The sequence below is a fragment of the Garra rufa genome, chromosome 22 (assembly GCF_049309525.1).
Source record: "Garra rufa chromosome 22, GarRuf1.0, whole genome shotgun sequence".
Classification (NCBI taxonomy): domain Eukaryota; kingdom Metazoa; phylum Chordata; class Actinopteri; order Cypriniformes; family Cyprinidae; genus Garra; species Garra rufa.
Genome location: NC_133382.1, coordinates 9,155,793 through 9,173,856, shown reverse-complemented (window position 1 = coordinate 9,173,856; position 18,064 = coordinate 9,155,793). Strand labels below are relative to the sequence as shown.

The window sequence follows — 18,064 nt, the reverse complement described above, 5'->3', positions numbered from 1 at the left end:
AAATGTTCTTCACACCAGAATTTTTTTATTTAAGAACTGTTCATTAAAAGGTTGTTTAGGGAACCCAAAATGGATCTTCTCTGGCATCACAGTGAAAAACCCTCTTTTATAAGTGTAATTGGGAATGGTGTTATCAAAAAGTAAAAAAAAACGGCAGTGTAAATCAATACCTGGAACAAATATAGACAGCACATTTCTGACATCACGTATATATGTGCTATTGTGCATCCGTAACATCTCAGAGCTGCACGATTCTTCTGCCTGCAGCTGCGTTGGACTGTTTTCTATTTTATGAATGGATGCTGGGAGGGGCCATGATGTCAATACTCGCAGTGGCAACCTCCCCCCCACCTCCAGATGCGGGAAAAGCCTTCATAACCGCCGAGCTAAATCTGAGAATCCCCCCCTGCCTCCCTCCTCCACGTATCCCACGCATCCGTCCGCAGGCACTCGCCGCCCCTCTCCCTCCAACCACACCTGTTCTCCTATCAGAGGAACCAGCTTCAGCCAGTCTGCTAAGGGGCTTGCTGACGCCAGAAGACCCCCCTTTCTTTTCTCTCTCTCTCGCTCGTGCTTCCTTTTCGCCACTAAAAGAGTGGCATGAATAATCCATGCCAGATAAAGAACTGCAGCATAGAGGGACGTGATCACAAGCCTCGCTCGTGCACGTTCACACACCCTCAGACACACGCGTGTATCGTGAGCAGGACTGATGGAGGCAGAGAAGAGGGGCGTGTGAGACTGCAGTGGCATCCTTCTTCTCCGCTCGACGCGTGCAGAACGATCTTCCTCTTACGCTCCGAAACCTGAAACCGGCATGTTCTGTTTCTGCTTTCAGGGCTCTTTGCTGAAGCTCCAGGCTCTGGAGGGAGACATCAGCCCTTCCTCAGACACCTCTCCCGAAGATAGTCCACCTTGCCTGGGATTCAGAGACGAAATCCTGATTCCTGCATGCAATGGCGTTAGGGAAGAGCACAGCCCACCAGGTAAGAGAGCCGGCAGTGTTTTATGGGTAGCATGTGAGTGCCTGATGGTGAGCTGCTACGCTGCATGAATGAATGAATGAATGTGTTCTGCTGATATCAAAACCCACTGACCGACTAACATGACTGATATCAGGGCTGGGCTTATTTGTTTATGGCTTTTGTGAAGAAGATGGCTCTTGTTTTTTGGGCACATGTGAGTCACTTGCCCGAGCCGCTTCACACTGGCATCTATTAATAACGCAGGCACTGAGATTGCACGCACCTCCTCACAGCACGACTTTAACACACAAGCACATGTATTCATCCCACAATTTGGTGAGATTCTTTATGCTCTACCTCTTGCATACATAATTTTACAGTTTTATCTCTTCTCTAAAAGCTAACAAATTATGCTAGAGCTTTTTTCAAAGCTAACTTCACTCAGTTGAGCAGCTACTCTTAACCAGCTGGTAATGAAGTTCACACAGGTGTCCTATAGCAGAGTAACACGTTTTTGACAACCATAAAGTACTTTTCTTAATAAGCATGCAATGTCATCTAATTAAATGACATTTATACACTGATGTTCAAAATAAGATTTTTTTTTTCATTTTAGAAAAAAGTGACTTGTGTTCATTAAGGCTGCTTTTATTTAATACAGAAAAAATACAGTAAAAACAGTTATATTGTGAAATATTACCACAATTTAAAATAACTGTTTTATATTTGAATATATTTTAAGGTGTAATGTATTCCTGTAATGCAAAGCTGAATGTTCAGCATCATTATATTATGCTGATTTGCTGCTTGAGAAACTTTAGTATTATTATCAATGTTGAAAATATTGAAACTATTTTTAAGGATTCTTTTGTGAATGGAACGTTCAAAAGAACAGCATTTATTTGAAATATAAATATTTTGTAATATTATAAATGTCTTTACTGCCACTTTTGATCAGTTTAAAAATGCAAATTAAAAAAATTCTCCAAACTTTTGAACAGTTGTGTACATTTTTAACCTTAACTATACTACTAAAGCCACTGTTTGTTAACATTTTCAGTTCACAATCACTATATGCCTCAGTCTGAGGATTGTCTTGTTATGGTTTCAATGGGTCAAAGAGTTTGCGGTGACTCAGGTTTCAGTGCGTTTTTGTGCGTTAAGCTCAGCAGTTTGTCATTTGTGCACTCTGTTCATTTCCGCTGTCTCTCTGCATCTTTGTTTTCATTTGTGTCTGCTATTGCTCTTTTTGGAAAAATGTGGAATGCTGAAGTTTGCTTGAGTCAGTATGAATTGTGAATTTGCTTTATTAATCATGCTCCAAAACATCTGCATTTTCCCATATTGAATTAAAGTATCTCCTTTGCTCTTTTTATGAAGTTAAGTTTGTAAGTTTATTTTATATACAAGGTATGATAATTATGGCATTGGAACTTTGTTAAGTGTTAGTGAATTGAACAATCCCCTAACGGTAAGTTTTAAACTTTAGCACAAAACTTTTCCTACATTGTTCATGCTATGAAATTACATTTCAAATCATGTTGTGACAGGTGTACTATCACTTTTCTAACCAATCAGATTTATAATTTTTCTCCTTGTAGACAACGAAATATAGAGCCTTAAGCTTTACAATTTTATTAACAAAAAAACAATATCATAGGGTTTTTGTGACGGGCCTTTTTAAACTAGGGCCAATGAGTAATGAGTTAAAAATACTCTAGAAACAACTTAGAACACCTTAGCAACTCTTGATTGCGGAAACAAATTTGCTAGAAAGGGCAGTTTATTCTCACTAGTTTATACAGCTTTAAGGAACAAACATTTCAGTGCACTAGAAACGATTCTGACAATGGTACAGCCTTAGGAATGGCTCACTGCTTTGGTACAGTAGTGTACTTACTAGTGAGCTAGAGAGCTGACTGAAGCACACACTAGAAACCATATTGCAATGCAATAACAACCCCTCATAACACTTAAGCAACCACATAACAACTCCCTAGCGATGACCCACAATTCCTTTTGAAACCAGATTACAAAACAAAATAATTTAGAACAAATAGGCAACACTCTAACAACAGCCCATAATATTTAGTAACTGCATAGTAACACATGGAACCACATATATCTCCATAGCAGCAGCCCAGAACACCTTAGAAACTGCAAAGCAATTCAATATCAGTAACTCAAATCAGAATCAAATCAGAACAAATATGCCATTGCATAGCAACACAGTAATATTCATCTTAGCAAATACTTATTCATAGCAACTCTTTAGCAACAGCTTACAACACCTAGCAACTGCATAGCACCATGGTAACAACCCACACAGAGCGTCTTAGCATCCACATATAAACATTCTGGCAACCACCCACAACATGCTAGCAACTCTATAGCGACACATTCCACTTAGGGCATGTATCACTGCATAGTATCACAATATCACTGAAAACAAATAGGCAACTTCATAGCAACAGTCCGTAACACCTAGCAATTTCATAGCAACACAGTAACAATCCCCACACAGCATCTTAGCAACCACATATAAAAACTTGGCAACAACCTAGTAACTCTACAGCAATACATTCCACTCAGAAGACATTACCAACCACATAGCAACTCCTAGCAATCCACAAAGAGCATATTAGCAACCACATATAAACACCCTGACAAACATCTAAAAAATCCCATCACCTGCATTGCAACACAATAACAATCACTCAGAACACACTAGCAATGACATAGCAACACTCTAGCAACAGCCTAGAATACCCAGCAACTGCATAAGAATACTGTAACAACCCACTCAGAACATCTGAGCAACTGCATACATTATAAACACCATGTCAACTATCCACAACATCCTAGCAACTGCATAGCAACACAATAACATACTAACATTAAAACTCCCTAGCATCCCAAAACACAATTGAAACAAACAAACAAAAAAAAAAAAACAAGTTAAAAACATCCTGGCAACCACCCACAACAAATTGAACATATCTACAGCAACAAGACATTACTGACCACGTAGTAACTCCATAGCAATAGCCCTTAACACCCTTTAAACTGTATAGCAACTCCTAGCAACTGTCCCTAACACCTAGCAACTCTATAGCAACACCGTAACATCCACTCAGAACATCTTAACAACCACATATAAACACCCTGGCAACTACTCACACATAGCACATTAACAACCACATAGCAACAGCCCAGAACTCCTTTGAAACTGTATAGCAACACATATTATCAGTGAAAGCAAACTGCATAGCAACGCCTTAGCAATAGCCCTTAACACCTTTTAAACTGTATAGCAACTCCTAGCAACTGTTCCTAACACCTAGCAACTCTATAGCAACACCGTAACATCTACTCAGAACATCTTAAAGGAAAGAAAGAAGTTGAAGTGAGGCCAAGTATGGTGACCCATACTAGGAATTTGTGCTCTGAATTTAACCCATCCAAGTGCACACACACAGTAGTGAACACACACACACACACACACACACACACACACACACACACACACACAGAGAAGTGGGCAGCCATTGCTGCGGCGCCCGGGGAGCAGTTGGGGGTACGGTGCCTTGCTCAAGGGACTCACCTCAGTCGTGGTATTGAGGGTGAAGAGAGTGCTGGTTATTCACTCCCCCCACCTACAATCCCTGCCGGACCTGAGACTCGAACCTGCAACCTTTGGGTTACAAGTCCGACTCTCTAACCATTAGGCCACGGCTGCCCCGTAACAACCACATATAAACAACCACTCACCTGGCAACCACTCACACATAGCACATTAACAACCACATAGCAACTCTTTAGCAACAGCCCAGAACAACCTGCAAAATGCATAGTAACACAATATCACTCAAAACAAATAGGCAACTGCATAGAAACTTCTTAGCAGCAGTCTATAACTAGTAACTCTATAGCAACACCGTAACATTCACACAGAACATCTTATCAACCAAATAGCAACTACCTAGCAACAGTCCAGAACACCTTTGAAACTACATGGCAAGCAACTTCATAGCAACTCCCTAACGACAGTCAATAACACCATTACCAACCACATAGCAACTCCCTAGCAACACCCCATAACACCTTTGAAACTCCAAGCAACTGTCCCTAACACCTGGCAACTCAGAACATCTTGGGAATCGCATATAAAAACCCTGGCAACCACTCACACATAGCAACTCCCTAACAACAGCCAGAACAACTTTGAAACTGCATAGCAACACAATACCGCTCAAAACAAATAGGTGACTGCATAGCAATGCCAGAGCAACAGGCTATAACACCTAACTACTCTATAGCAATACTGTAACATCCACTCAGAACATCTTAGCAACCACATATAAACACCCTGGCAACCACTCACACATAGCACATTACTAACCACATAGCAACTCCCTAGCAAAAGCCCAGAACGCCTTTGAAACTGCATAGCAATACAATATCACTCAAAACAAATAGGAAACTGCCTAGCAACTCCCTAGCAACAGTCCAGAACACTAGCAACTCTAAAGCAACTGTAACATTGACTCAGAACATATTAACAACCACATACACTACCAGTCAAAAGTTTGGACAAACTTCCCCATCAAAGAGAATGGGGAAGTGTGTCCAAACTTTTGACTGGTAGTGTAAAAACGTCCAGAAAGAGCTTTATCGTCTCTGGCAATCACCAGGGAATCCAATCACCAGGGAATCCCTGGCAATCACTTACCACATAGCACATTAGAAACCAAATAGCAACACCCTAGCAACCACAAGAAGTGTGTTGGCAGATTTTGCACTGTAAGCACCACACCTTTTTTAATTTATTTATTTATTTCAGAGAATTAAACAGTCTAGTTTGGTTTGAAATTGAGAAAACATTAAGAAAATATTGTCTTTTCAAGATGAAGTGCTCAGTTTGATTTGTAATCTCAGGGTCAGCAACAGTAGTACACACTGCTTTTATCCCAGTGCGGGACTCTGATCTGTGTGTGTGTGTGTGTGTGTGTGTGTTTAGACTTTAGGCTGGCAGAGGGTGACTGTAGCAGTGATCTCCAGCAGAGCCCGGGGCCCAGTCGACTCATCCAGCACATCACAGACGACAACAGCCCCCTGCCCTCCCCACGCTGCCTCAGCCAGAGCCAACGCTTCAACACAGACCCTGAATCTGCCCCGTCTCCACCCTGCGCACAACATCTAATCATGTACGAACACACACACATGTTGGGTTTTCATGTTTTATGGGGACGTTCCAAAGACATAATGGCTTTTATACTGTATTTTCTATCCTCTTACCCTAACCTTACACCCCATACCATCACACAAAACCTTTTGCATTTTTAGATTTTCAAAAAAAAATCATTCTGTATGATTTAAGCTGTTTACCTCGTGGGGACTGAAAAATTTCACCACAAGGGCAAGGATTTGGTATATCGTCATCTTTGTGGGGACATTTTGTCCCATAACATAGAGTATACCTGAGTCACACACACACACACACACACACACACAGCTCTTTCAGTTGACCTGTTCAGTCGCAATACCTCCTTTCTCCTTTCCTGGAGAGAAAGTCTCAGAATCAGCCGGCTGCAGCTAGTAACACAGTGACCCACTTTTAAACCAGATTTTCATTTCTCATTATTAACATGAGTTTCCTGCTGACTAATGCTGTAGTGATGGAAACAGACATCTGTGACCACCTGTACTGCGTGTGTGTGTGTGTGTGTGTGTGTGTGTGTGTGTGTGTACTGATACGAAAAGTAGGCATTGACCTTTCTGAAATTATTTGACTCTACTGCTTCTGTAGTTGTTTATGATGTTCTCCCTCTGAGTCACTATTGCATTAATAGGGTAAATAAAGTAAAAAAAAAAGGCAGGACAGTCAGGATTACATGGCTGCTTAGAAAATGTATTTAAGTTTAAAAAAAAAGTTAGCTAAGAAGAAAGAGTAGTAAAGGATGATACAGATGATCATCAGTTATATACAGCTTAATGTCATTACACAAAAATATATAAATGTTTAATGTTTATGATCAAACAGAATCAATTATTCAGGAGCAATTTAATAAGTCTTTTTAATTCATGTTTTATTCAGCAAGGATGATTAAATTGATCAAAAATGACAGTAGAAACGTTTATGTCGCAAAAGATCTGTTTTCAAATACATTTTAAACTTTCTAATCAAAGAATCGTGAAAGCACACAACAGTGTGTTTAACATTGACAATGTTTCTTGAGAAGCAAGTCAGTATATTAGAATGATTTCTGAAGGATGAAAAGCTCATGAAGCTGAAAATTCAACTTTGCTTTCACAGTAGTAAGTTACATTTTACTGTAAATTGGAATAGAAAGGTTATTTTAAATTGTAATGATATTTTACAATATCACTGTATTTTTGATCAGCCTTGAGTAGCATAAGTGACTACTTTCAAAAAGTCTTCTAAAAGACTGCGGTTTTGCATATACTAAATATTGGCCATTTAATACAGCCTGATTTATGTTCTCTCTGTAGTTGTATATGAGTGTTTATATGGATGTTTTCTTCTCTTTAGGGCTCGTGGTGGAGTTGTTCGAACTGAGGTTCCTGGAAATGCTAAGGAAGGTACTTCAATCCCACTCCTCACCAAACACATCCAAACTCTCAAGAGGAGAATACGCAAGTTCGAGGAGCGCTTTGAGCAAGAAATGAACTATAAGGTCAGTAAAATTACAAATGCATTGCACGAGTCAAGAACATGGAAAAATATCATGGACAATTCAACATTTAACTTTGTTGTTTAGTGCCCTCTACTGGAGAAGAGTTAGTACTACTGTTTCGTTTAGACAATAGGATGTGCTAAAGACCGAGTCCAGATAAGAAGTTCTAGCTCCTAAATTTAGTCTGTTCTCACCCACAGCCTTCACATAATGATAAATCAGCCAATCCAGAGGTTTTCAGGCTCATGAGTGAACTAGCCAAGTCTCGCAAGCAGCTCAAAGGTAAGACTGCCTGTCTGAATATTAAAATGTAAGGTTTTAAAAAAAAATATATGTTTATTTATTGTGTTTGTGAACCTATGTTCTTATTTACAAAAACTCTTTAAAATAGAAGTCAGGCATAAAAATATGTAATCAGTATTTTCAAATTTTGTCCAATATTAGAAATACTGTTTTTATAATAATTATAATGTTAATGTTAAATGTCATTTATATATATTAATTTTTTTTTTTAAATTTCAGTTAAAAAATTTTGAACAGTAAAACTTTTAATGTTTTTTAAAGAAGCCTCTACTGCTCCCTAAGCCTGCTTTTATTTTGAAATATTTTTACTATTTAAAATAACTGGTTTATATTTGAATATTTTTCAAAATGTAATTTATTCCTGTGATTTTAAAGCTGAATTTTATCATCATAACTCCAGTCACGTGAGCATTCAGAAATCATTCTAATATTCTGATTTGCTGCTCAAAAAAAAAAAAAAAAAAAAAACATTTATTATTATTATTATGTTGAAAACAGCTGAGTATAATTTTTTTAGGTTTCTTTGATGAATAGAAGGTTCAGAAAAGCAGCATTTATCTAAAATAGAAATCTTTTGTAACATTATAAATGTCTTTATCATCACTTTTAATCAATTGCTAAAATAAAAGTATAAAAGTATTAATTTCCATAATTTATTTCCCAAAACAAAATTATACTGAGTCGAAGCTTTTAAATGGCTTAGTGTATAATAAGTGTTTAAGCTTTTTATTTCAAATAAATGCTGATCTTTCGATCTTTCTGTTTATCAGAGAATCCTGAAAAAATTTACTCAACTGTTTTAAATATTGATAATAATAAAAAAAGAAGTCTCTACTGCTCCCCAAGCCTGCTTTTATTTGTTCTAAAGTACAGCAAAAACAGTACAATTTTGAAATATTTTTACTATTTAAAATAACCGGTTTATATTTGAATATTTTTCAAAATGTAATTTATTCCTGTGATTTTAAACCTGAATATTTAGCATCATTACTCCAGTCACGTGAGCATTCAGAAATCATTCTAATATTCTGATTTGCTGCTCAAAAAAACATTTATTATTATTATTATTATTATTATTATTATTATTATTATTATTATTATTATTATGTTGAAAACAGAGTATAATTTTTTCAGGTTTCTTTGATGAATAGAAGGTTCAGAAAAGCAAGTGTATAATAAGTGTATAAGCTTTTTATTTCAGATAAATGCTGATCTTTTGATCTTTCTGTTTATCAAAGAATCCTGAAAAAATTTACTCAACTGTTTTAAATATTGATAATAATAAAAAAATGTTTCTTGAACAGCAAATCAGCATATTAGAATGATTTCTGAAGGATCTTGTGACACTGATGACATTTTAAAATATATTCAAATAGAAAGTTACTTTCAATAGTAAAAATAATAAATCCAGGCTTGGTGAGCAAAAAAGAAATCTTTAAAATTCTTATATATATATATATATATATATACACTCTTAAAAATAAAGGTGCTTTAAAAGGTTCCTCAAGGGATGCCATAGAAAAACCATTTTGGTTCCAAAAAGAACAATTCAGTAAAAGGTTCTTTAAAGAACTATCTCTTTCTTACCTTTTTATAATCTGAAGAACCTTCTTTTGCCACAAAGAACCTTTTGTGAAACTGAAAGGTTCCTCAGATGTTAAGGGTCTTCATGAAACCATTTAGACAAAAAAGGTTCTTCTATGGCATTGTGAAGCACCTTTATTTTTAAGAGTGTATATAAACAGCATACTCTCATGGTGCTGTATGTTAAGATAATTGTTTTGAGGAAGTTTTGATGGTTGTGCAATTATTTTGGCAGAATTGAATGGAATGAGAAATATATTTAATCAATAGTAAAAAAGTAAAAGTAACATAATTACTCCAAATTAGTGGAAACAAGTGTTGGACTAATACAATTCATCTGTTGAATTGCTTTGAATTCAGTAAATTTCATTCTTGTTATTCTAATTTCATAAATTCATTTCAGAATCAGTCTAATGAATTTGTTCACCCGTTTCCTCAGATTTGAAGCTTAGACAGTCATTCGAGGAGTCCCAGAAACATGAGAACAACCAGTCCACGGATATTTGCAGGTACACTAACGGCCAGCAGGAGACACCAGAGCAGCAGCACAAGCCCTCTCTGGAGGAGACGATGGACGCACTCCTGAAACGGCTACGGGAGAAACGCCAGGCCCTCGGCCTCCCAGACAACATGAAGGTGAGGCCATCTGTGGATGCATTCTGTTCGGGTGGGTGGGGATTTGATTGTGTGCTTGTGCGGCCGGGGTTTGTGGTGATTAACTCAACACGTGCTCTTCTGTCCACAGGAGATGACCCAAAGACAGATGGCCCTGGAGAAGATCACTCTGCAAAAATGTCTGCTGTATTTTGAGAGCTTACACGGCCGTCCTGTAAGAGGTTTTTCGCATTTAAATACAGAAATGTTCTAGTTAATTAGATACGGATTAGGATTATAGCATTAATATTTGAACAAAATGTTTGTTTTTTATGGGATTTTGTCCCCGTAGGGCACCAAACAAGAAAGAAACCTGGTGAAACCTCTCTATGATAGATACCAGATGGTGAAGCATCTCTTGTGTGCCACTCCCACTATTACAACTATAGTAAGTGTTATTATATAGACACATACACTACAAGTCAAAAGGTTGGAATAATTAATTTTTTTTAAGTTTTAAAGTTTATTTGTATGGAAGCCCACAGACTAAAAAATTAAAACCGTTATTTCTGACTATTTTCTCAGAATTGCGTGATAAAAAACTGTGATATAAACTTGGAATTGTTATGAAGTCAGAATTCAGAATTGCAATTCTGTGAACCTATCAGTCTTTTTTTTCCCTCAGAACTGGACTTTATAACTTGCAATTGTGAGTTTATATTTCACATAAAAATAGATACATACTCGTAATTGCGGGAAGAAAAAGTCAGAATTGCGAGATACAAAGTCACAATTGCAAGAAAAAAGTCAAAATTGCAAGTTTATATCTCACAATTCTGACTTTATTTCTCGCAATTGAGTTTATATTCCGCAATTCTGACTATATCTAGCAATTCTGACTTTATAACTTTATAAACTTGTGCTTTTATCTTACATTTCTGAGGAAAAAAAAGTCAGAATTGCACATTTATGACTCAATTCTGAGAAAAAAATTCAGAATTGTGAGATGTAAACTCGGAATTGCAAGAAAAAGTCTGAATTGTGAGATAAAAAGAAGGAATTACCTTTTTTATTTTTTATTTAGTGGCAGAAACAGGCTTCCATTTTTTTGTTCACCAAGGCACCATTTGTTTCATAAAAGATACATTAAAATAGTAATATTGTGAAATATTATTACAATTTAAAAACCTTTGTATTTTCAATAAAAAATTTAAATATAAAATTTTTATTTATTCCTTTGATGACAAAGCTGAATTTTCAGCATCATTACTCCAGTCTTCAGTGTCACTTGATCCTTTTAGAAATCATTATAATATGCTGATTTGTCAATGTTGAAAACTCAGTATGCTTAGTATTTTTGTGGAAACTGTGATACACCACTATACAAAAGCTTGGATAAGTAAGATTGTTAAAAGAGCAAGGATGCATTAAATTGACCAAACAGTATTGAAGTATCATTGAAGTATTAATTGAAGAATCTTGAAAAATGTATCATGGGTTCCATAAATATTAACCACTGATGATAATAATAAGAACACCATAATAATAATTTAACACCAAATCAGCATATTAGAATGATTTCTGAAAGATCATGTGACACTGAAGACTGGAGTAATGGCAAAAAACGCTTATCTTTTAACTGCAATTTAGAGTAAGATTCTATATGTTTGTTTTGCATGTATCACAGGAAGAAGAAGAAGGCTCAGATGACGACTCCGTTAGGTACACACCCCCACCAGTGTGCCTCACTGATAAGAGAGGCTGTGGGGAGGAGGAGGGAGACAGCGACCCGGCCTTTGTGTCTCCAATGGATGAGATCAAGACAGTGAGACATTCAGCCATAACCATGTCCAACCTCCACGAAGCCTCCAGGTACACAAGCCTTAGTCATTGAGGAACATCACATGCAATTAAAAATAATGAGGTAACACTTTAGATCAGGAACCAATGTGTATTACTAGCATATTGGCTATGTATTAATATTTATAAAGCACATATTATTGCCTTATTTTTAATTGGTCATATTTTGGATCCCTTTTCCTATTCCATACCCCAAACTTAACAACTACCTTAACAACTACCTTATTAACTATTAATAAGCTGCAAATTAGGAGTTTATTTAAGCAAAAGTCATAGTTAATAGAGGGTTAATTGTGAGAATTGGACCTCAAACTAAAGTGTAACCAGTAATGATTAAGTACAATAATGACAGAATGTTGTTTCGACCATACAGTATAAGGAAAACAAAAGGAGGATTTTAGCAGAATGTCGAGCAGAATGTCGAGCAGAATGGGCTCCTGAGCTCCAAAAAATGGCAAATCACAACTGAAGTACTATAAAAGTAGTCTGTATGATTCATGTTCTATATTTCAAGTCTTCTGAAGTCATATTTTATGTGAGTAATAGACTGAGATTTAACTTATTCACAGTTATTTTATATATGTTGCTTCAGGATGCAACATTTGAATTGACCGTGCACAATTTATATTTGAGAACTAAAGCATAACATGTTAATTTCTCTGTTTATCACACTTGGAATCTAGCACACAAGTTACATAAACCACTTTTATGCTACTTTATCATTTTTTTTAAGAGTTTAACAACCCCAGGTCCCATTTATTTATTTTTTGCATGGTAGAGCAGGGTTGCCAGATCTTCCTAATAAAACTAGCCCAATGAATACTCAGACTATTCCAAATACCAAAACCCGAAAAACATAACACCCAAAATACTATTTTGCAGTCACTGGTAAAAAAAAAGTTGATTGCCACACACAGAAGTCACTTTCAAACCAAGCAGCACCTTTATGCATTACACTTTCAACTCAAAAAGTTGGCTATTGTATAGTAATTGACAGCTGGTGAACAAAATAATTCTGTGGGTCTGGTGGTTTTTATTTTTGAACTGTTTGAAAATGAATTTGAAGTTAGTTGGAAAGTTGGAAAATGCTTTCATAGATTTTTTTATAGACTTTTTTTTTTATTTACTAAAATTATTCCTGGAGAGACCTGGCAGTTACCATAGAAACATCCACACATGAGCTCCCTTCCAGTGCCTTTCTCTCAAAAAATCTCCTTACTGTGTCTCATCATCTAGCACAGTTTTATCATTGTTAGAATATAAAATTTAACCTGTGGAAACGGTTAACATACACCTTGCAGAATCTGCAAAATGTTAAATATTTTTCCAAAATAAGAGGGATCATTTATTTAGTACTGACCTGATATTTCACATAAAGGATGCTTACATATAGTCAACATGAGAAAACAATAGCTGAATTCATAAAAATGACCCTGTCAAAAAGTTTACATAATCTTGATTCTTAATACTGTGTCGTTACCCGCTGTTCTTCTGAATATTCTTCAGGACCCAAAAAATCTTTGATTTTTCAGCTTCTAAAGGGCAGTACTAAATGAAAAAAAAAATATTTAGGCAAAATAAGAAAAATTTACACATTTTCCTTTTTTCAAAAGTTTTCACCCCCCCCCCCCCCCCAAAAAGGGTTCAATTACATAAAAATGTTGAAAAACCAAAGAATTTGTGGGACCTAAAGAACTGTTCAGGACAAACAAGTGACTCATAAACAACTATCACTAAACAAAAAAAACACAGCTGTGGATCATTCAGGTAACAACACAGTATTAAGAATCAAGCGTATGTGAACTTTTACATTTTTTTCTTTTTAAATTCAACAATTATTTTCTAGTGGACTATATGTAAATGCCTTTTTTTATGTGAAATATCTTATTCAGGTCAGTACCAAATAAAATACAACATGCATTTTGTATGATTCCTCTTATTTTGGTAAAATAATTAACATTAAGCAGATTCTGCAAGGTAAACTTTTGACCTCAACTGTAGTTTATATAACATGTCAAATCTTTAACCTGTGGCAACCATTTATAAGTTTAAAATTCTTCACAAAAACTGCAGAATTGGCAACCCTGTAATAGAGACCTCTGGACATTCTGCAATATATCGCCTTACAGATTTGCAATGACATGGATCTGAATGTTTCCGAATTATAAACTGTAGGGTGAAATATATTTTTACAAGCTGTCTGTGTCTAATTTAATTGCAGGTCTGAGTTGCTGGAGTTTTTGCGTGAGACTCGAGTCGAGAAAAGGAGACGACGTAAAGCCATCAGAGACTTTGAAGAACAGTTCTTCAGACAGATGGGAAGGTAAAACACAGATGCGTTACTGTGGCATTAACACATTTTAATGGTATTTGTCTTTTTGAACATGGACAGGAAGGAAAAAGGAAAATAAAGATCAAAATAGTTCAGCATAGTTAGCATAATGCACATCTAATCAATGATACACAAAATAATACCACCAGGAAGAAAAACAAAACAAACCAGTGTTTCTGTACACAATATATGGATTTTTTTTTTTAAATAAAATACATTTCCATTATCTGCTATCCACTGATGTACAAAACTGCTTCAGTAAGGCAACTCAAGGGTTAAATGTATGTTTTAATAATGGTAGTGTAATCTCACAGAGCCATCCGTTTCATGCGGTATCTCTTTTTTTTTTTCTTTCCCTCTCCACCAAAATAATGAAGAGCCGCGCAAAAAGATGACCGAATCCCTATGGCCGAGGAGTACCAGGAGTACAAAAGTCTCAAAGCCAAATTACGCTTACTGGAAGTGTTGCTCAGCAAACAGGAAACCACATAGACTATCTGAGTTCAAGAGATTCTTTCTGCCTTTCAGTGTTGAACCTAATGTTTGGACCAAATGGAGTTTTTACATTTGACATAATTGTGCCATAATGATGCTAAAATGCACTTTAATATCATTTCTGACCACATTGGAAGTCCTAGACTCAATGGGTTGGGCCGAACCGATCAAGGCCTTTCGGTGACTACTATCACAAACGCAAGCGTGTGCGATCTCTGTGCCGTGTACAGAGCGAGACGGATCGATACAAACCTCATTCAGATTTCAAAGGGCGAAAGGAAATATAGAGTCCTCATCTATGTTTATGGAATATGGCACTTTATTTTTTAAGGAGATTTTTTTTAACCAAAGTCGAATCATATGCAATTTTCATGTTTTCTTGAAGCTAGTTTACGATTCTAATTAGGAACATGGTGACATTATGCACGCTGATGAGGATCCGTGATTTTCCAGGGCTAGAAACGATCTCTAGCCTGACAAATAATGCAACGCTCTAGATAGAAAACAACTCAGAGCACTTAAAGTAATGGTTTTATGCAAATTTCAACGAGTTCCCTAACATAAACACAGCGGCAACCAACCATAATTGTATGCATTGTATGAACTAACAAGACTTAACATTTGTTTATTTCTCATATATTTGTCTCTCGCATGAAAAAGGGTGCGCAAAATGAGACATACTACCCAGAATTGAAAAAGTGTCTCCCTGGAGAGCTAGTATTTCTAAAGATCTATTTTGTTCAAAAACGTGTTAAAGTACGGTACGTGGCCATCACAGAGCACAGTTTTCCTCCTATACATGAAGAACAAATGATCTATTAAGCCAGTGGTTAAAATGAACACTGTCCAATTACGTCGCACACTAAAAACAATACTGAAGCCCAAAGCAGGAGATATGTTCATGAGAAGCGGATGTGCGCTTTAAGTGCAATTCTGCTCAAGTAGCTACTCTCTGGAAACGAAACAATCGATATCTTTCCTTTCCGACGGCTCTACTGCAATGAACTATTACAATCTTTGTGTAGTGTCTTTGCATGCCAACCAGCGTAAACTGTTGAATTGTGCTACAATCAGGTGTGGTTATTCTGTCATGTTATCGTCGTCCCAGAATTTATTATTTGCTGTACACATCCACAATGACAAATGTAGCTTTTGAATGTTAGCTATAGTGCACGTAACTCTACATTGGTTTCTACAGTAAATATATATATATATAATTATCTATATATATTTGCTTTATCGTGAACCTTTTCTTTTCCATCACCAAAGTCCTCTGTATTGTGCACTTCTTCTGGTTCTGTCCATTTTCTATTCACCAGTTAAAAAATAAATATTTTTCTATCTACACGTCGTATCACATTTATTATATGCTAAATCACAGTATACTGGATGGGTTGGAATAGATAACATGAAACACTGCTGAAGAACAGTTATGGAAGTGCTAATGTCAACGTTTCCAAAAATGCTTCCGATCATGCTACAGATGCGTCCAATCATATATTTGTTGAGATATCTCGCTGTCGAGATATCGTCACATTCATAATGCCTCATAAGAACGATTCACCGATTTCAGTGACTTGATGAGCGTTTAGTGTTAAATTTGTGTAAACTTTGGTAAACTGTTACAATGCCACGTTCTAACAGGAAGGTCTGACAGCCAATAGGATTAAAGAAGCAGTTTGATTGACAGGGGTGGTTAAGTCAATATCCCAACACAAAAATAAGAGCACGACATATCTAAACGAAAAAGAGCATTTTGTCAAAAGCTGTGAGACACATGCTGCAGAGGAGCCTTACAGACACCAGAAGGAATTATGGATAAGTTCGATAAAGGAGGACGGCTAAAGGAGAAGGCGATTTTCTGTGCTGTTCAAGGCAGCACTTGGGTTCAGTTTTGTAGGTTAGCGTCCCACGCTGATGTTGCAGGTCTTGCAGCTGGGATCCTTCTTGGCGTTGACTGTGGACTGGCTCATGAGCTGGTGGCCGCTGATCTCTGCTACCGTGCCCTGGCTCAGATCCACGGGGTCGGTGTAGATGACCTCCAGGATAAGGTCCTGCGCGTGGTGGAACACCAGCTGGCCGTCTTCATCTTCCGAGCATGTCATAAAGCGGTTGTTGCCGATATCCAGCGCTGGTAGGCGCTGCTTGCAGAACTCGTCCCCAGACGAGCCCTTGGGCGCGATCACCAGAATGACGTAGTGATAGGCCGTGTACATGCAGTAGAAGTCGGCGAAATACAGGTTTGTCTTGGGACTGAAGAGCTCCTCGGCTGGCAGCTGGAAGCGGTAGCGGCCGTACGGCGAGTCCTGTGCGGGTTTGCCCGTGTTGAACTCGGTGTTGCAGCTGAAGAAGATTCCTTCGAGCTTTCCGCTGATGGGTGAACCGTGGCTGCCGCTGTTGTCTTTCACTGATGGCAACATCTTGTTGTTTTGGGCATCCCTGCAACAAGAAGATTCACTGTAAATAACTTAATGCAGATGTTTCATGGTACTAAAAGAAATGAGATGCAACACAGAGCATTTTCTCCTGACTTTTGCGCTAAACCTTACTGGCAGTGACATACCTCCTTAAATCAGTACAACCTGTTGTAGCCAGAGAACACATTACAGCTAATTCTTTTAAATGGAAAGTGGAAAAGTATCATATGGCTTCAGATAACTACCATATGGCTTCGGAAAACATTTCATTGTATCTTTATGATGTTTTTCTGGGCATTTGGATCTTGACAGCCATAGTTGCCATTCACTTTCATTATATGGAAAAGAGCAGTGTAAACATTCTGTGAAATGTCTCCTTTTGTTTTTCTCATGAAAAAAAAAACATATATAGTTAGAGTCAAAAGTTTACATACACCTTACAGAATCTGCAAAATGTGAAGCATTTATTGTTTCAAGGGGTCATACAAGATGTTTATTTAGCAATGACCTGAATAAGATATTTCACATAAAAGACATTTACATATAGTCCACAAGAGAAAATAATAGTTAAAAATAATAGTATATACAATAGTCTTTAATAAAATAATAATATTTATAAAAATGACCCCGTTCAAAAGTTTAAATACACTTGAACCAAGTTTTTTTTTTTTTTTAGTGATAGTTGTTCATGAGTTTGTTGTTTGTCCCGAACAGTTAAACTCCTGGCTGTTATTTAGAAAAATTCTTCAGGTCCCACAAATTTTTTGGTTTTTCAGCATTTTTGTGTATTTGAACCCTTTTCAACAATGACTGTAT

At 36.8% G+C, this 18,064-nt stretch overlaps 2 protein-coding genes across 3 annotated transcripts in view; one reads left to right on the top strand and one right to left on the bottom strand.

Annotated features, from left to right (window-relative positions):
* The first annotated feature begins 510 nt into the window (after window positions 1-510).
* Window positions 511-14,848, top strand: fam13c (family with sequence similarity 13 member C). Its single transcript, XM_073828654.1, has 10 exons — window positions 511-986; window positions 5,986-6,172; window positions 7,519-7,663; window positions 7,864-7,945; window positions 9,990-10,186; window positions 10,296-10,379; window positions 10,497-10,592; window positions 11,832-12,016; window positions 14,226-14,327; window positions 14,714-14,848. The coding sequence occupies exons 1-10, from the start codon at window positions 818-820 to the stop codon at window positions 14,826-14,828; spliced, it is 1,362 nt and encodes a 453-aa protein (XP_073684755.1). The 5' UTR covers window positions 511-817; the 3' UTR covers window positions 14,829-14,848.
* Window positions 14,344-18,064, bottom strand: part of phyhiplb (phytanoyl-CoA 2-hydroxylase interacting protein-like b) — a 37,198-nt gene continuing 33,477 nt past the window's right edge. For both annotated transcript variants that reach the window (XM_073828655.1, XM_073828656.1), the window contains exon 5: window positions 14,344-17,270. In XM_073828655.1, the coding sequence (XP_073684756.1) occupies window positions 16,733-17,270 (538 nt within the window). In that variant the 3' untranslated portion in view covers window positions 14,344-16,732. The remainder of the gene's footprint in view (window positions 17,271-18,064) is intronic.